General features: G+C 39.1%; 2 protein-coding genes across 16 annotated transcripts in view; one reads left to right on the top strand and one right to left on the bottom strand.

Moving 5' to 3' along the window:
- Mp (collagen XV/XVIII-type protein multiplexin) overlaps positions 1-15,253 on the bottom strand; it is a 58,630-nt gene that overhangs the window by 38,298 nt on the left and 5,079 nt on the right. For all 14 annotated transcript variants that reach the window (XM_070207883.1, XM_070207890.1, XM_070207886.1 and 11 more), the window contains exons 3-4: positions 1,280-1,387; positions 337-875 (exon numbers count right to left, since the gene is read on the bottom strand). In XM_070207883.1, coding sequence (XP_070063984.1) covers positions 337-875; positions 1,280-1,370 — 630 coding nt within the window. In that variant the 5' untranslated portion in view covers positions 1,371-1,387. The remainder of the gene's footprint in view (positions 1-336; positions 876-1,279; positions 1,388-15,253) is intronic.
- LOC138911075 (uncharacterized) lies at positions 8,502-13,970 on the top strand. 2 transcript variants are annotated; one of them, XM_070208170.1, is made up of 2 exons: positions 8,502-10,035; positions 10,113-13,970. In XM_070208170.1, exons 1-2 carry the CDS (start codon positions 8,783-8,785, stop codon positions 10,216-10,218), a joined length of 1,359 nt encoding a protein of 452 aa, XP_070064271.1. In that variant the 5' UTR covers positions 8,502-8,782; the 3' UTR covers positions 10,219-13,970. The 2 variants fall into 2 exon arrangements, with proteins under 2 accessions (XP_070064271.1, XP_070064272.1); XM_070208171.1 differs by having other exon boundaries at positions 8,502-10,057.

Below are 15,253 nucleotides of genomic sequence, written 5' to 3'. Positions count from 1 at the left end.
TACAGCGAACTATTTCAACACATCCGTTGGTGGTTGAATGCTTGAATGGTTGAAACAGCCACTTGCAGCTATTCAACGAGTACTTGCGTGTACTTTTACGAGTACATTGAGTTCATTGCACAAGAGTTTCGAGTACATATTGAAATGCGTAAAGGCATGTGGTCTTTATGTCTTTGATGTGCCGCTCCGTAAATTCCCAAAAAGACCCGAGTTGCCCAAATTACCCATTCAATCGCGACCCCTTATCAATTAAATAGACATGTGTGCTGCCAGTTGGCGTCTGCTATTACAATAATTATTATATGCGTAAGCAAATTGGCCGCCGCCAGAACTTACCTCGAAGTGGCCACCAATTATGGAACCAGCCTGGCCAATATACAGTACCGAGGCCGACGCGAATACCAGCTCAAAGGGATCTCGCACCACAGTCGTGGTGTTGCGCAGTATGCAGTCATAATAGAAAACCACTTTGTCACTGTACACCTGAAATGCAATCGAGTTCCACTTGTCCGGCACGTGGGCAACCGCAAAACTGGCCAACTTCCGTCCTGCGCTCTGGTCGGGTTGCGCATAAACCAGCGTCACATTGTAGCTGTTCTTGACAACCGGCGATAGATGCACGCCCAGCTGCACCACAGTGTCCAGTGGATTCACCACGCTAAACAGATAGCCGCCCTTCAGCGAGCTCTGGCGATAGGTGATTAGTATGGCGAACTCGTATAGCTTCTCGGGCAGCAACATTTGATAGGGCGACTTTACATCTGCCGTGGAGAGCAGCTTGAAGGCCGGAAAGCCATCCTCTCCCTCCGCAAACTCAATGCCCGTATACTGATTGCTGTTCATTATATCCGTCAGCATATATTCACCGAGTGCATCTGTTGATATAAAAATAGGAAGGAATAATTAAATTGGGATAAAGATATGCCAATCGATGCCAATTCAAATAAGTGTATAAATAAAATTGAGCAGTTATGAGTATGAATGTTGATGCCCGCCTTAAGGTATGCATTGAATAAGTCTGTATTATTATATTATTCAAGGCCTCCCGAAAGCGTGCAACGAATTTTTTAAAACAATTGTTTTCAATTAATAGTTATTATTCATGTTGAAATATTAATAGGATCTGTTTCATATATTTTGAAAAAAGCAAACATTTAACATTAATTCTCTGGCTAATATTTAAGTCTTTAAAGTTGAACAACAGTTTTAAGGAAACTTCCAGCTGCTAAGTACCAGTAAAAAACTAAATGTAATAAAATTAAATAGAGTTAATATTTACCTTTAATGGTCTGGCCACTTAATTCGAAAGAGCCCAAAACTGGAACCAGAAATGGCAGCACCAGCCAAACGATGTACAGAAGCGAACGCATTGTTAACAGGCAGAATGCTGCGAAAAGAAGTACGAATAACTAATTTAATATATATATAGAATTAAGAAGAGAATTATCTTTAAGATGAACAATTTTTTAAAATACTTATGTAGACATAATACATAAATAGTTTATAGCTACTATAGTCCAGGTTATTATTAATACTCTTATTATTATTTTTAGTAAACCATAATTAGTAAGAATTACCTATAAGCTATTTACATTCTGAATGACTGGGTCTACTGGGAATATGGTTTATTTATAGGGTATTAGAACAACTTGTATACCTATTCAGAGGTCACTTTGGTAATGCACCTGCACCTTTGCGGCAAATTTAAGCAACCGCAGACACTTTATCCACCGGACACAATCATTGGTAATACGAGACCATTAACTATGCGCAGAAAACCCCCTGGAGCGGCCACGTGCTTATTTGCAGGTCTGCAGACTTGTTTGCAATTAGGAATTGTGGGTGGACGGTGCCTCAGTGTCAACCACACCTGCGTTGCCCCACACGCCGCTTGCAGCCGCAGGCATCAAGCTCGAAGCCAGACAATTTTGCGGTCGTTTTACAAGCAAACAACTTCATGCGCTGCACTGTTGCACATGGGACAAGTTGTTTATGTCAGACAATGGCTCAAGCTGAGGCCCATTGCTTGTCGAGATTAATGACAATAAGATGTGGTGCTGATCGCCGAATTGTTAGATGTTATTTATACTTTAAGCTAAGATAAACGAACGAGTTGCGCAGACACACCCAGCTGGCAGGGAGTTCATAAAAACGAGTGAAAATGTCAGAGGGCTCAAGCAACAAATTGCCCATAAATAAAATTTGTACACTGAGCGGCGAAATAAAATTGTAGTTGCCCACTTAATAAATCATTATATTGGGCTGTGCTCATTTGGTAATTACACATGCCCAAACAGCAGCAGCTGATATTCAAATTCAAATTGTCAACGCGCTTATTTAGCTCGAACCCGGTTCCAAGCCCTTCACTTGGGCATAATCTAATACAATTAATGGGCGCCATATCACACACACACGCACACTCGGCAACTATGTGAGTACATAGAGACATAAGTATTTAGCTGACCTCAAATTGTCTCGCTGGACAAAAGAAAACAATTAATATTTATCGAGTTTAGCGTAGCACACGACATGACAAGAACACAGCAATATACCCAACTTTATATAAGCAATACTCACTCAAAACGCACGAGTACCCACACTCTATGCCTATGCAAATGACGGTCAATTGTGAGCGGCAAGTAAAAGTGTTTCATTCAATTAATTAAGAGCACATTTTGTTTATAACATTTTGATGACGGCAATTCTGGAATGTTCAACAAGACTCGAATTATGAAAGATTTGAAGGGGAATGAAGATCTAACTGATTAGATATTACTAGAAATTGAGAAATGTGTCAAGAAACGAGGGAGAAGCTACAATAGAAGTTACTCCCGATCTAAGTTTCGGATAACTCTGCTAAAAATCTGCTCAACTCCAAAAGGGGTAAACAGAAAAGAAAAGATACTGGTAAATTTGACACTCGCAAGCCGAACAGTTTATGCATTTTAATCGGCAATTGTACATTTGTTAGCAGACACCAACAAAGTTTAAAGAGTTCTATACTTGAGTTATTCTTATAATGAGGCAACATTTATGCTGTTCACAGACAGGCTTGGCCCGCCCAGGCATGCTTGAGGCGCCCAAATTGCCAGCCAGATGGGTAGCTGTCAGAAGAGCTCAGTTGACAGTGTTAAGAGTGCTTGGGATGGATCGAACGTAATGCCGATTAGTAGGGCCTAACCAACTTATTGTAACCGTTCCTCTGCAGCTGCGGGGGCGTGGCAGGCAATCTCTGTGCTTGCAATGGTGTAATCAAAAAAAAAAAATACACGTTAGATTTGCTGGCAACGGAAATCATGTAATCATATTTCACACTCGTAAATTTATGATTCATTGTGATTTTCCGCCGTGTTTGTACTTTCACATATACCATATATTTGATTTATGCTGCGCCATATGCGATCCGTCAAACTAATAAGCGAACAAATTTTATTTGAAAATCAGAAACAACTGCTGGAAATCCAAATCAAAATAGATGATTCCACAGCCCCAAAACCCATATATATGTTGAAATGGAAACAAATCGGAAACTGAAAGTCGTAAAAAGCTACGCACTTTCACATCAAATCCAAAAAGTCGTCAGAGCGTTGCATGCTTCAAAGCGGGCGCAAGAAGAAGACCCAAGAACGCTGTCAAATGTGGCAAGTAGCAGAGGCGAGCAAAAAGAAAATCGAATAAAAATTTATTTTCAATAGTAAATCGGCTCAATATGACTGCGGGCCACAAGAAAGGGCTATGGACAACGCCTGCACGGCGTATGTATACACGTGTGTGTGTGTGTGTGTGTGTGTGTCTGCTTGTGTGCGTTTCTTTCGGTGTGTGTGTGTGTGCTGCTGGGCAAAGTGGGGAAGCGGGGGCAAATGTGTGCCAGTATGTCAAACCAAGCAGCCCAACCCCATGTCGTCGTCGCCTGCTTGGTTGTTGCCCCTAAGTGAACTATTAGCTCTGTTGATTTTATATTTTCCAATTTGTTGTACTTTCCCCAGCAACAGCTGTTCGCAGCGAGGGTTAGCGCGGCTGGAGCTGGAGATGGAGGCCGGGCTAAGCTCCTCGGTGGGGGCGCCAAAAAATGCGCTGTCATTTCACTCGACATTTTGTCAACGTTTATTGTGCCTTTTTTTTTTTTTTTTTTGTTAGCCACCCTCCCGCAATTTGTTCTGTTTGATTTAAAGGATTTGCATGCCAAATTTCACTTTATTTGTTTTCGCTTTTGTTTTAAAGACACTCACACGCACGCACACACACACACACATGCACATCAACAAGTCTGACACTTGGCACATGCTTGGCTGACTGTTTTGCATGTTAACAATTTAAGTGCCTCCATTCAAGGTGGAAATATTTTCCAAAGAGCTTTGCATAAATAAAACGGCCTAAAGCCGGCCAATAGCCGGCAGTGGAGCGAGTGCACCGAAACAAGTTGTTGCGACATCCCAATCGGAGCATTAACCCGCATATGGAGAGAGACCCGGGTTCGGGCCCAGGTCCAGGTCCAACTGTTGCACGCCAAGTCGCGGGCCGCAGCATAAGATCTACATGTTTGTCAATCTGAATAACGATTAAAGCCAACAGGTAATTTGATATCGTCACAAATTTGTAGCTTTTAGGCCTAAATAAAGGTAGAGCATGATAACGAAAATGTAAATAAATAATTAAAGACATGTTATACGGCACACATAAACGTAAATAAAAAATGTAGAAGCTCGCATAAGTCCCAAAAGCTGATCTCATAGCGCTCAAGGTACATACATATGTACACATATTCAAAACCGTAAGCAATTTCAAGCAGAAGCATACAAATTAATATTGTAAATAGATACTGTGAATCATTTGCTTGCAAGAATTGATTACGTACATATTTTGAAAATTTACGAATTTGCAATTACATGGCCAACAAAGAATTCAACATTGAAATATTAAACGGAATCGGCTAATTGCGTAGATATAATTTCTGATTTCTGGCTCCACGTCTTAAATGTATCTATTACAATTCCTAGAGCATTTCGCTGTTTTGGGCATTTAAGCCAATTAATCTATAAAGAAATATTCAGTTGCACTTTCATTATATTCGAAGAAAAACTAAAAACAAAACGTATTGAGCTTATGCATGCTGGATTAATTATGAATCAATTAAAAAATGTTATAATTTAATACATTGGCATCAATTTGCAATGCCGCCCAAGCATAATTCTGGGTGTGTGTATATTTATGCAGCGCAGTGTAGGCTTCGAACTTTAGAGTTCTTTTGTTTGCTTTGGCGACTAACTTTGCCATTAGATATTATTTACACATTCGCCACGTTTATTAACTGGGTTAATTCCTTTCGAAATGGCGCCCTGAATTCACTTTCAGCGGCAGCTGCAGCATAAAAACTAAATAAGACTTCGGTTTATCCAGCAGAGGGAATGACCTACATAGAAACTGCTGCCGCGCAAATAGCGCAACAAAATCAAGTTATAAACATGAGCCAAAAATGGCACACAAAGCGATTCCGCTAGACGGTTGCCAGGCTGGATAGCTGGATAGCCGGACAATCCACAGACCAGTCGGGAGAGTTGTGTGTCTGTGTCTGTGTCTGTGTGTGTCTCGGTAATTAGCCGCATACCATCAACAGCTGCCCGCGCAGCAGCAACAGCAGCCACATTGGCTGCCAAATATGTATGTGTGGGTGGGGGCCAATTCTCAGTTTCCCTTTCCCAGACGCAACAGCTGCCAGCAGCGGCATGGAACCCGTCGCCAGCTCCCAAACGTATTGCCAGCCTGTTGCCAGCAGCGATTTAAATAATCTTCAAGCGTCGAGTGCTACTCATATTGCACTTAGAGCTGTGGGCCACGTCCAGTGGCAGCCATGTGCAACACGTTGTCGCAACGCGAACATGGAGGCAAAGCAGTTCAATGAGTGATCGGGATGGCATTAATATAGGCATGGGGATGACGGCAGTGCTCCCGCTGTCCCGCTGACTCTGTGCCTCAGCCCTTGCGTGTGCCTCTCTGCCTGTGCGTGTGCCTGTGCCTGCGGAGTCATCTCATCGATGTTGATGAATGGGGTGTGCCGAGTCATCATCATGTTCTTTATTGCTGTCATTATAATGTGTCTTGCGGATATTTATAGCCCCTTCATCTCTTTGTCTGTTTGCCAATTGCATGTTGCCTCGTGGATTATATTTTGGTTGTCCTTCTTCTTTATTTTTTGATCCCACTGATCGGGCAACGGTTTGGTTAGCTGAACTCTCACTCTTTTAAGACATGAGAGTGCGTTGACTGGGCAGGACACGAATTCGAACTTAAATTCAAGGTTGGCTTGCGAGCTGGCCTCCAGTTGGGCAGCATTGCGTGCTGTCTGGAACACTGATATACACTTAAGTAGTATCCATGTAGTCTGGCAGTCAGCCAGCCGCAGCCACGCATGGCGATTTGTGACTTGAAATGGGGCAAAAGTTCATAAAATGCTCGCTACCAATTCCACTTTGTTGCCTTGTGGGTTGGCGTTGAAATGTCCAAATATATTCATATTCATTCTGCGCCTCCTCAAATTTAATATTATGAAAACCAAACGAACGCAACTTTCAGCCCATTAAAAATAGCCACATTTTCGTATATGTCGCCGATTAAGCATATAAATCGGGTTCGTTAGACGGGGTTCTTGATTGCAACAGGTTTAAATTTGTTTAGATATAATTTTTAAAATGTTTCCAAATCGAAGATCTCTAGAGAATACCCTGTACTGAACTTGGCAGCAAGGCAATCTGTAAGCAGCTGTTGTTACTGTGCTCCAAAACTTAAAAATTAATTTTTTAATAAGTTTAAGGTAGTCTCAATACACTCTTATGGCGTAAGACATGTTTCCAGCCAAGTTTAATTGATTTGCTATTAATTTGGATAAATTTGTGAAAGAGCTCAGCAATATTTTTTAATTCATATAGATTGTCGTAGCTTTCGCAAGCCCTAACACCTTGCATATGCTTGACTATATATATTAAAAATTCCAAGGCTCTTACTTGAAAGTACGGAGGCACAGCCAGACGGACATTGCTCAAAACCAATCAACCCTTTTGACTTTGTAAATGAGTATGAGATGCAAGGCCTTTACATTTACGAATGGAGATGGCCGAATCGGCACAGTTGTTAATAGATCTAATCTTTACCTAATTTATGGAGTTTGATATAACTTCATGTGCTCGTGCACAAAACTTCTTTATACTCATTTCCATATGTAAGAACATATTAACATATTCCAACTAAATATCATTTTCCAGTTTACAAAATATAATTTATGGATATTTAATGTGCATTCCAGTGGGGTATTAAATGGGCAGTTAAAGTGATTTGGCCATATAGTCTATGATAAATTGAAGAACCACCCTGCACTTTCCGCGTTAGACGAGAATTAAAGCCCCTCGGCATTTGGTGCGTTGGCGTATGCATAAATACGGCTATTATCCCGTAGCTGCAGGCCATTTACTGGTAGCTGTAGTACGGAAAGTATGAGCCGTTGGAGTTGGATATTTATGGAGTGGCTGCGGTTTTGAGCCTGTTATCAGTGTGGCTGCAGCTGCTTGCAAATCTGCGGGAGCTGAAGGCGCCTCGCTTCGAGGCAAACGAACCGAAACAAAACTGGACCAATTGAAGGGAAACTCATTTGACTGAAGTTGATTGCCAATCAATGGCTGTCATCGAGGTGGACAAGCACCAAAATTCTATTAGCCATTGCCAGATAGGACGGAAGCTAATACTCATTTGGCTGATGATTCTGATTGCTAGCCGTGGCATGGGCAAATATAAAGTAGCGTCTACGCCTGGCGGGTACGACTTACGCTACTAATCATTGGGGATGTGTGCGAGTCCTGCTTCAAAGGTCAAGCACCTAGTTGACGTCGACTGCCTACGGCGCCCATTCATGTGCCATTTGAGACACTGGAGAGCTGATGCTGCTTGGCGAGCAGGAAACGGAAGTTATTTCACGATGAGCGCCGATAAGTCACATACACAATTCGAGTGGCAGCAATAAGTTAGTCAAGGGTTTACTTCTGCAGGCCATTTGCGAAGCTTAATTGAAATTGAGGCACGAATATTTGCGCCTCCTCATGCCCATTGACACAACAACAAGCGTAGCTAAGTGACGTGTCAGGGAGATAATGACGTGATCTAACAAATATGTGAGTGTACGTGAAAAATGTCTGAGCTTAATAATTGTATTTAGTTCATTGTCACAAGCAAAGTCACAGTCTAAGTATTTACATATATTACAAATAAATACTTTAATATTGCTCAGATTACAATAGAAATGATTTAATGCCTATTATTGTTTTCGACTCAGAGATTATTTATATTCTTTATTCAATTTAATGCACACACACGTATGTGTGTGCTCTCGTATACGCAACTTTAGTAATTTATGTGATAAGCAGACAACTGGCGGCTGGCACTTAAAAGCCCCGCGAGCAAATTGTCTGCAGAAGGCGCCTGGTTTCCAGCCGAGCGTAAAAATACATGCATATATTGTAATAGGATAAGAGCATCATTGGTAACCCTAGCCAGGGTATTATAGTGTCACTATCTATGTTAATTATAACAGTACGATAAGTAAATATCGATAAAGAAAAGCGGCTGCAGAGAAGAACTGGAAGGCAGTCTCTCTACAGTACTAGCAGTAAGAAGACGTGTTGTTAAAAATAAAAAGGCAACCCGAACATACGTTAAATCAACGAAGAAAATCATACTATTACAATATCAGAAGTGGGATTGACTCAGAAAAAAAAAAAAAAAAAAACAACACAACAAAATGGAAAATATAAATATAAATGACGTGTCAATAGCGACATTGAAAAGTTGGTTGGCATTACTAAATTTGCCAACAGAGGGTACCAAAACTGAGCTGATGGCGAGATTAAATAAGGTACCAGTGGATATCCGAGACGATGCTGCAAAGGAACTTGAAGTTCAACGTAACAAGGAACAGACAATTGAGGCTCAAAATGAGTTGCAAAACATAATGCAACAACAGCGTGACGAAATAGCAAATGGCGCCGAGATGCTGAAATTGATGCGTCTCGAAATTGAAGCGTCTCGAAAATTCCTAGAAGAATTTCAAGTAACGGTGAACCGCAACTCGCACATCGGCGGGAGCGACGGGGGAGAGCAAGAAAGTGAAGTCGGCGATTTATTGCAGCTAGAGGATGGTCACACTGAAGAAAGACCACGGTCGACGGATGGCAACGCTGGTGCAGCTGATTACACTGGAACGGATGGCAACGCTGGTGCAGCTGATCACGCTGGTGCAGCGGGCAACGCTGGGGCAGCTGGAAGGATCGACGAAAGTGGCAACGCTGTCGGAGGCAACTTAAATAATTGCATCCAAACTGGAGCGATGATGTTAGCCAAGGAAATTTTATTAGAATTTACTGGAGAAAGTGAGGTGCGTAAATGGGTAATGCAATTCTTCAATGTGGCCAAGATCTACAGACTAAATGATATGCAACAGCACTTGCTTTGTATAAGCAAATTGAAAGGCGGTGCTTTGAAGTGGTTGCATGCAGACCCTATGCGCATCATTGCTCCGATTGACGAGATGCTAAATCAATTGGTTTTGGCCTTCGGGGGAGGATTTTCGAAGTCGGAACTACGACAGAAGTTCGAGGATCGGGTTTGGAAACCAGATGAGGTGTTCGCCACATATTTTAGCGAAAAAAGCATATTGGCACAGGACATCAACATTGATGTAGAGGAGTTAATGGAGGGTATTATTCGAGGCATACCTTGCGAAAACTTGCGCACTCAAGCTAGTATGCATTGCTTTACCAATCCGGCTCAAATTTTACGTGCGTTTGCAGCTATAAAGTTGCCAATTAAACGGGTACGAAACCATGTAGTGAAACAAACTGCACAGGAAGCACGGGCGGACAAACAACAACGTTGCTACAATTGCAATGTTAAGGGCCATTGGGCCAAAGATTGTTTAAAGCCCAAACGGGAGGCAGGATCTTGCTATGCGTGCGGCTCAAAGGATCATTTAATAGCAGGATGTCCAAATAAAAAGTATGATATGGAAAACAAATATGTAAGATACTTAAGAATTCATTTTAGTAACTCATTTAACAAATCAATAATTGCAGAATGCCTTATAGACTCTGGCAGCCCTATTTCATTTTTAAAGGAAAAGTTTGTGCCATTAAAAGTAAAGCGTATGCCAGATGCAAATTCGTATGTAGGTTTAAATGAAAGTAAATTGAAAAATTTTGGAAAAATTTTATGTTTTATGAAGAAAAAGTTAATAAATGTTTATTTTAATGTTATAATTGTGGCAAATGAGTCTATGAGGTATGACGCTGTGCTTGGTAGAGATTTTATGGATTCTTTTGGTTTAAATATTGATTTAAGAACATTAAAAATTGTGAACGGGCATAAAGTTGATCACCAGAATAATGGTAAAAATGATATCATAGCTACAAGCTACAAAGAAAAACAAAAAAAAGTGGACGATGAAGATATCAAACACGAGCAAAATGAAACTATATTGTTAAATGATAAAATCGTTAATAAGGAAATAGTCAGTAATGAAACTGGTAGTGATGAATTAGTTAGTGAGAAAATTGTTAGTCCGGAAACGCTTGGTGATAAAGTTGGTAGTGATGAGATAGTTAGAAATAAAATAATTAGTGGTGAAATAGTTAGAAATGAAGTGATTGGGATCGAAACTGTTAGTGATGAGATAGTTAGTTATGGAGAGCTTAAGCTCGAACCTGATAGTGAAGAAGTTGTTAGTGATGAAATTATCTATAATCAAACCGGGATTGAAAAAGTGATTATAGAAGATATAGGAAACAGTGCAGTTAAAATTAATAATCATGTTAATGAAGCGCCAGTGAATAGCGAAATCATGGGAGTGTTAGAAGAGAATTTTGAGAAGGATATCTTAACAATAAGTTGGGAAGATTCTAACAAAAGAGAAAATATATATATTTTAAGTGAAGATATTGATTACAGCACAAAGTGTGAATTTGAAAATTTATTTGAAAATACTTATGTAAAAGCGAAAAGGCCAAATCAGCCAAAATTAAGACATGAGTTAAGCATAAGATTAGAAAACGACAAAGTATTTAATTGTACACCTAGGCGGTTATCTTATATGGAAAAAGAAAAGTTGCAAGAATTATTAGACGACTATTTAAAAGATGGAATCATTAGGCCAAGTTGTTCAGAGTATGCATCACCTATAGTACTAGTGAAGAAAAAAACTGGAGACATGAGGTTATGTATTGATTTTAGAAGACTGAACAAAATTATATGTAGAGACAACTACCCGCTACCATTGATCGACGATTTATTAGACAGACTATGCGGAAAAACAGTATTTTCAAAGTTGGATCTAAAAAACGGGTATTTTCATGTTTTTGTTAATGAGCAATCTATTAAATACACTTCATTTGTTACCCCTTTAGGACAATATGAATTTCTTAGGATGCCCATGGGTTTAAAAACTGCGCCACATGTATTTCAAAGATTTGTTAATAACATATTTTGTGATATGATAAAAGATAATAAGGTAATTGTTTACATGGATGATATTATGATAGCAAGTACAAACATAAAGGAACACATGGAGACCTTAAAGGAAGTGTTTATAAGACTGGTGCAAAACAAATTAGAGTTGAAATTAGATAAGTGTGAATTTTTTAAAAGCAGCGTTAAATATTTAGGATTTGTGGTGGATAGTAAAGGCGTTAGGGCTGATGAAAAAGGGTTAGAAGCGGTTAAATCCTTTCCAATACCAAACAAAATTCAGGGAGTACAAAGTTTCCTAGGGTTATGCTCCTACTTCAGGAGGTTCATTTTAAACTTTTCTATATTAGCTAAACCCTTATATGATTTATTGAAAAAAGATAAGAAATTCAAGTTTGGAGAAGAGGAGTTTAAGTGTTTTAATATGTTAAAAGATAAATTGTTAGAGGCGCCAGTACTATCAATATATAATTACAAAGAAGAAATAGAACTACATTGTGATGCCAGCGCAGTGGGATTTGGGGCTGTTTTATTTCAAAAAAAAGAAGATAGGAAATTACACCCGATTTTTTATTTTTCTAAAAGAACAACCGAAGTAGAGTCTAAATATCATAGTTTTGAGTTAGAAACGCTAGCCATCATTTACGCATTACGCAGATTTCGTATATATCTGCAGGGAAAACGATTTAAAATAATGACAGATTGCAACTCTTTAACTTTAACGCTTAACAAAATAGATTTAAATCCGAGAATTGCTAGATGGGCGTTAGAACTACAAAATTACGATTTTGAGTTAGTGCATAGATCGGGCAAGCAAATGCAACATGTGGATGCGTTAAGCAGATGTTATGAGGACATTTTAGTTATTGAATCCAATAGTTTTGAGGACAATTTAGTTATTTGCCAAAGCAAAGATGACAAACTGGTAGATATTAGAAAGATGTTAGAAAAAGAAGAGCACAAGCTATTCGAAATGAGAAATGGGGTCATTTACAGAAAAACAAATGATGGCAGATTAGTTTTTTATGTACCAAAGGATATGGAAGAACATGTACTTTACAAATATCATGATGAGTTGGGACATGCTGGGAGAGATAAGATGATCGATGCCATTGGAAAGAGTTACTGGTTCCCATATATTAAGGAAAAAGCAATAAAGCATATAGGGAATTGTTTAAAATGCATTGCCTTCGCCCCCAAGACGGGTAAGAGTGAAGGACTATTACATAGCATACCGAAAGGAAACAAACCGTGGGAGATGATCCATATAGACCATTATGGACCAATTAATGCAGGAAGGGCTAATAAATATATATTGGCGGTGGTTGACGGATTTTCAAAATTTGTTAGACTATATACAGCAAAGACAACAAGTACGAAAGAAGCGATTAAGGCATTAAAAGATTATTTCAGAGCGTATAGTAGACCTAAGTTCATTGTATCGGACAGAGGGAGTTGTTTTACTGCAAAAGAGTTTGATGAATTTTTAAAAAATGAGGGAGTAACGCATATTAAAATAGCAACGGGTTGTCCGCAAGCAAATGGTCAGGTGGAAAGGTTGAATAGAGACTTGGGTCCGATGATGGCAAAAATGGCGGAGCCAGAAAATGGTTTACATTGGGATGTTATTATAGAAAATGTTGAATATGCAATAAACAACACACAACACAAAAGCATAAAGAAATTTCCAAGCGAAATGTTATTCGGATTACAACAGAAAGGAAAAGTTGTTGATGAATTAAAAGAAAAATTAGAAGAGTTTACACAGGTGAACACGTGTGATAAAAGAAATTTAGAAAATATAAGAAAGAGTGGAGAAATATATCAAAAAGAAGCTCAAATCAGAAATGAAGAGCGGATTAATAAAAAGAAGAAAGTATCAGTAGAATATAAAATAGGTGACTATGTCATGGTAAAAAATTTTGATAGCACACCAGGAGTTTCAAAAAAGTTAATACCAAGATATAAAGGGCCTTATAGTATAGAAAAGATTTTAAAAAATGATAGATACTTGTTAAAGGATGTAGAAGGCTTTCAATTATCTCGCAACCCGTACGTTGGTATCTGGAATAGCCAAAACTTTAAGCATTGGATGCGAAAATAGGCAATAAGCATTAGTTATAAAGATAGATACACATATAAAAGACAGAGATCGGGAGCTCTCTTTGTCAGGATGGCCGAGTTGTAATAGGATAAGAGCATCATTGGTAACCCTAGCCAGGGTATTATAGTGTCACTATCTATGTTAATTATAACAGTACGATAAGTAAATATCGATAAAGAAAAGCGGCTGCAGAGAAGAACTGGAAGGCAGTCTCTCTACAGTACTAGCAGTAAGAAGACGTGTTGTTAAAAATAAAAAGGCAACCCGAACATACGTTAAATCAACGAAGAAAATCATACTATTACAATATGTATATATATAGTATATATTATGTAAGACTTTGCAATAAACGGGAATTTATGACGAACATATCATTTTTTTTTTTTTTAATTTTTATGTTACCCTTTCCAACAAAGCTCTCCGATCGCTATTTTTGTAAACATTTCTGTGGTCATCTATAGATCAGACGAAAGCACATCAAATATAAAGCTACATACATGCTGACATAATATACGGAATTATTCACATTGACAGCTACAGAAACCCATTAATTTTCTCTAAGTATGCATCAAAGAAATAATTTAGTGCACTTGGAATGAGTGTGAGTGTCTGCGAGCTAGAGCTTCACTTAAAAGTCTTTGTAGAGATACAGAAATTGAGCGAGAGAATTAGAATAAGAGTTAAGGACGATGAGTTAAGAAGAGAGACTAGAAAAGAGGAGGAAAGGTAGTAAAGGATAATAATATTATCAACGAACTCTGCAGGCCTCACTTCAACTTATGTGAATCGAATAATAAAAGGCGCTAATCAATATGGGTTCTCTTTACATCAAGATACATATATGCAAAATGTACTCAACTTGCATATGGACACATAGATTCCTTTCGAGCGATATCCTAAGCCAGACTACACACACTTTATATTGTTGAAAGTGTCTCCCTTTGTCCATGACATACATTTTGACAGCCAACTAGCATCCAATTCATCTGTCCTGAAGCTATAATGTCTATCGAATTTCAACTAAGTCAAACAACATCATTTTGTCAGACTCTGCAAGTGATTCATTGGCCATTTTACGACTTTGATAACTCGACTTTAATGACTCGCCGACAATATAAATACAGACCCTGCACACAGATAAACAAGTTTAGTCCACAAATTGTATATATACTAATTCCCATTACGTCAAATTGATGTCCAATAAATGAGTTTGCATAACTCGCATAAATTGCAACTGGCTGGCTTTCGGGCTAACTGGCAACATACATAGTTAGCAAAGCCAAACAGCTAGAGGACAACCACAATCGCCAGCAGCTGAGCCGCAAGTCAGGCCGCATATTTTGAATGAACGCATTGCAACATTAAAACTCATGCAAAGATTTATGACAATTTACACAAAATGTCTAAATCAACAGCAACAGAAATGTGGTATTGGAACATTCGGTTCGCATTTAAAAATTAAACTCCAGCTACCGACTTTACACACAGCCTTATCAATCGCCATCAAATCGCGCCGATCTGTGCGCCAAGTTGGAATGCCGCCAAATCAACGGCGCCAGACAAGACGCAAACAATGCATGACAATTAATTAAGCTTTGGCACGGGTGCTGCCTGGCCAGTGTCCAGAGCCGGTCCAAATCGATGCCAACT

This window comes from Drosophila virilis, chromosome 3 (genome assembly GCF_030788295.1).
Source record: "Drosophila virilis strain 15010-1051.87 chromosome 3, Dvir_AGI_RSII-ME, whole genome shotgun sequence".
Lineage (NCBI taxonomy): Eukaryota > Metazoa > Arthropoda > Insecta > Diptera > Drosophilidae > Drosophila > Drosophila virilis.
This window is presented reverse-complemented; position numbering and strand designations above follow the sequence as displayed.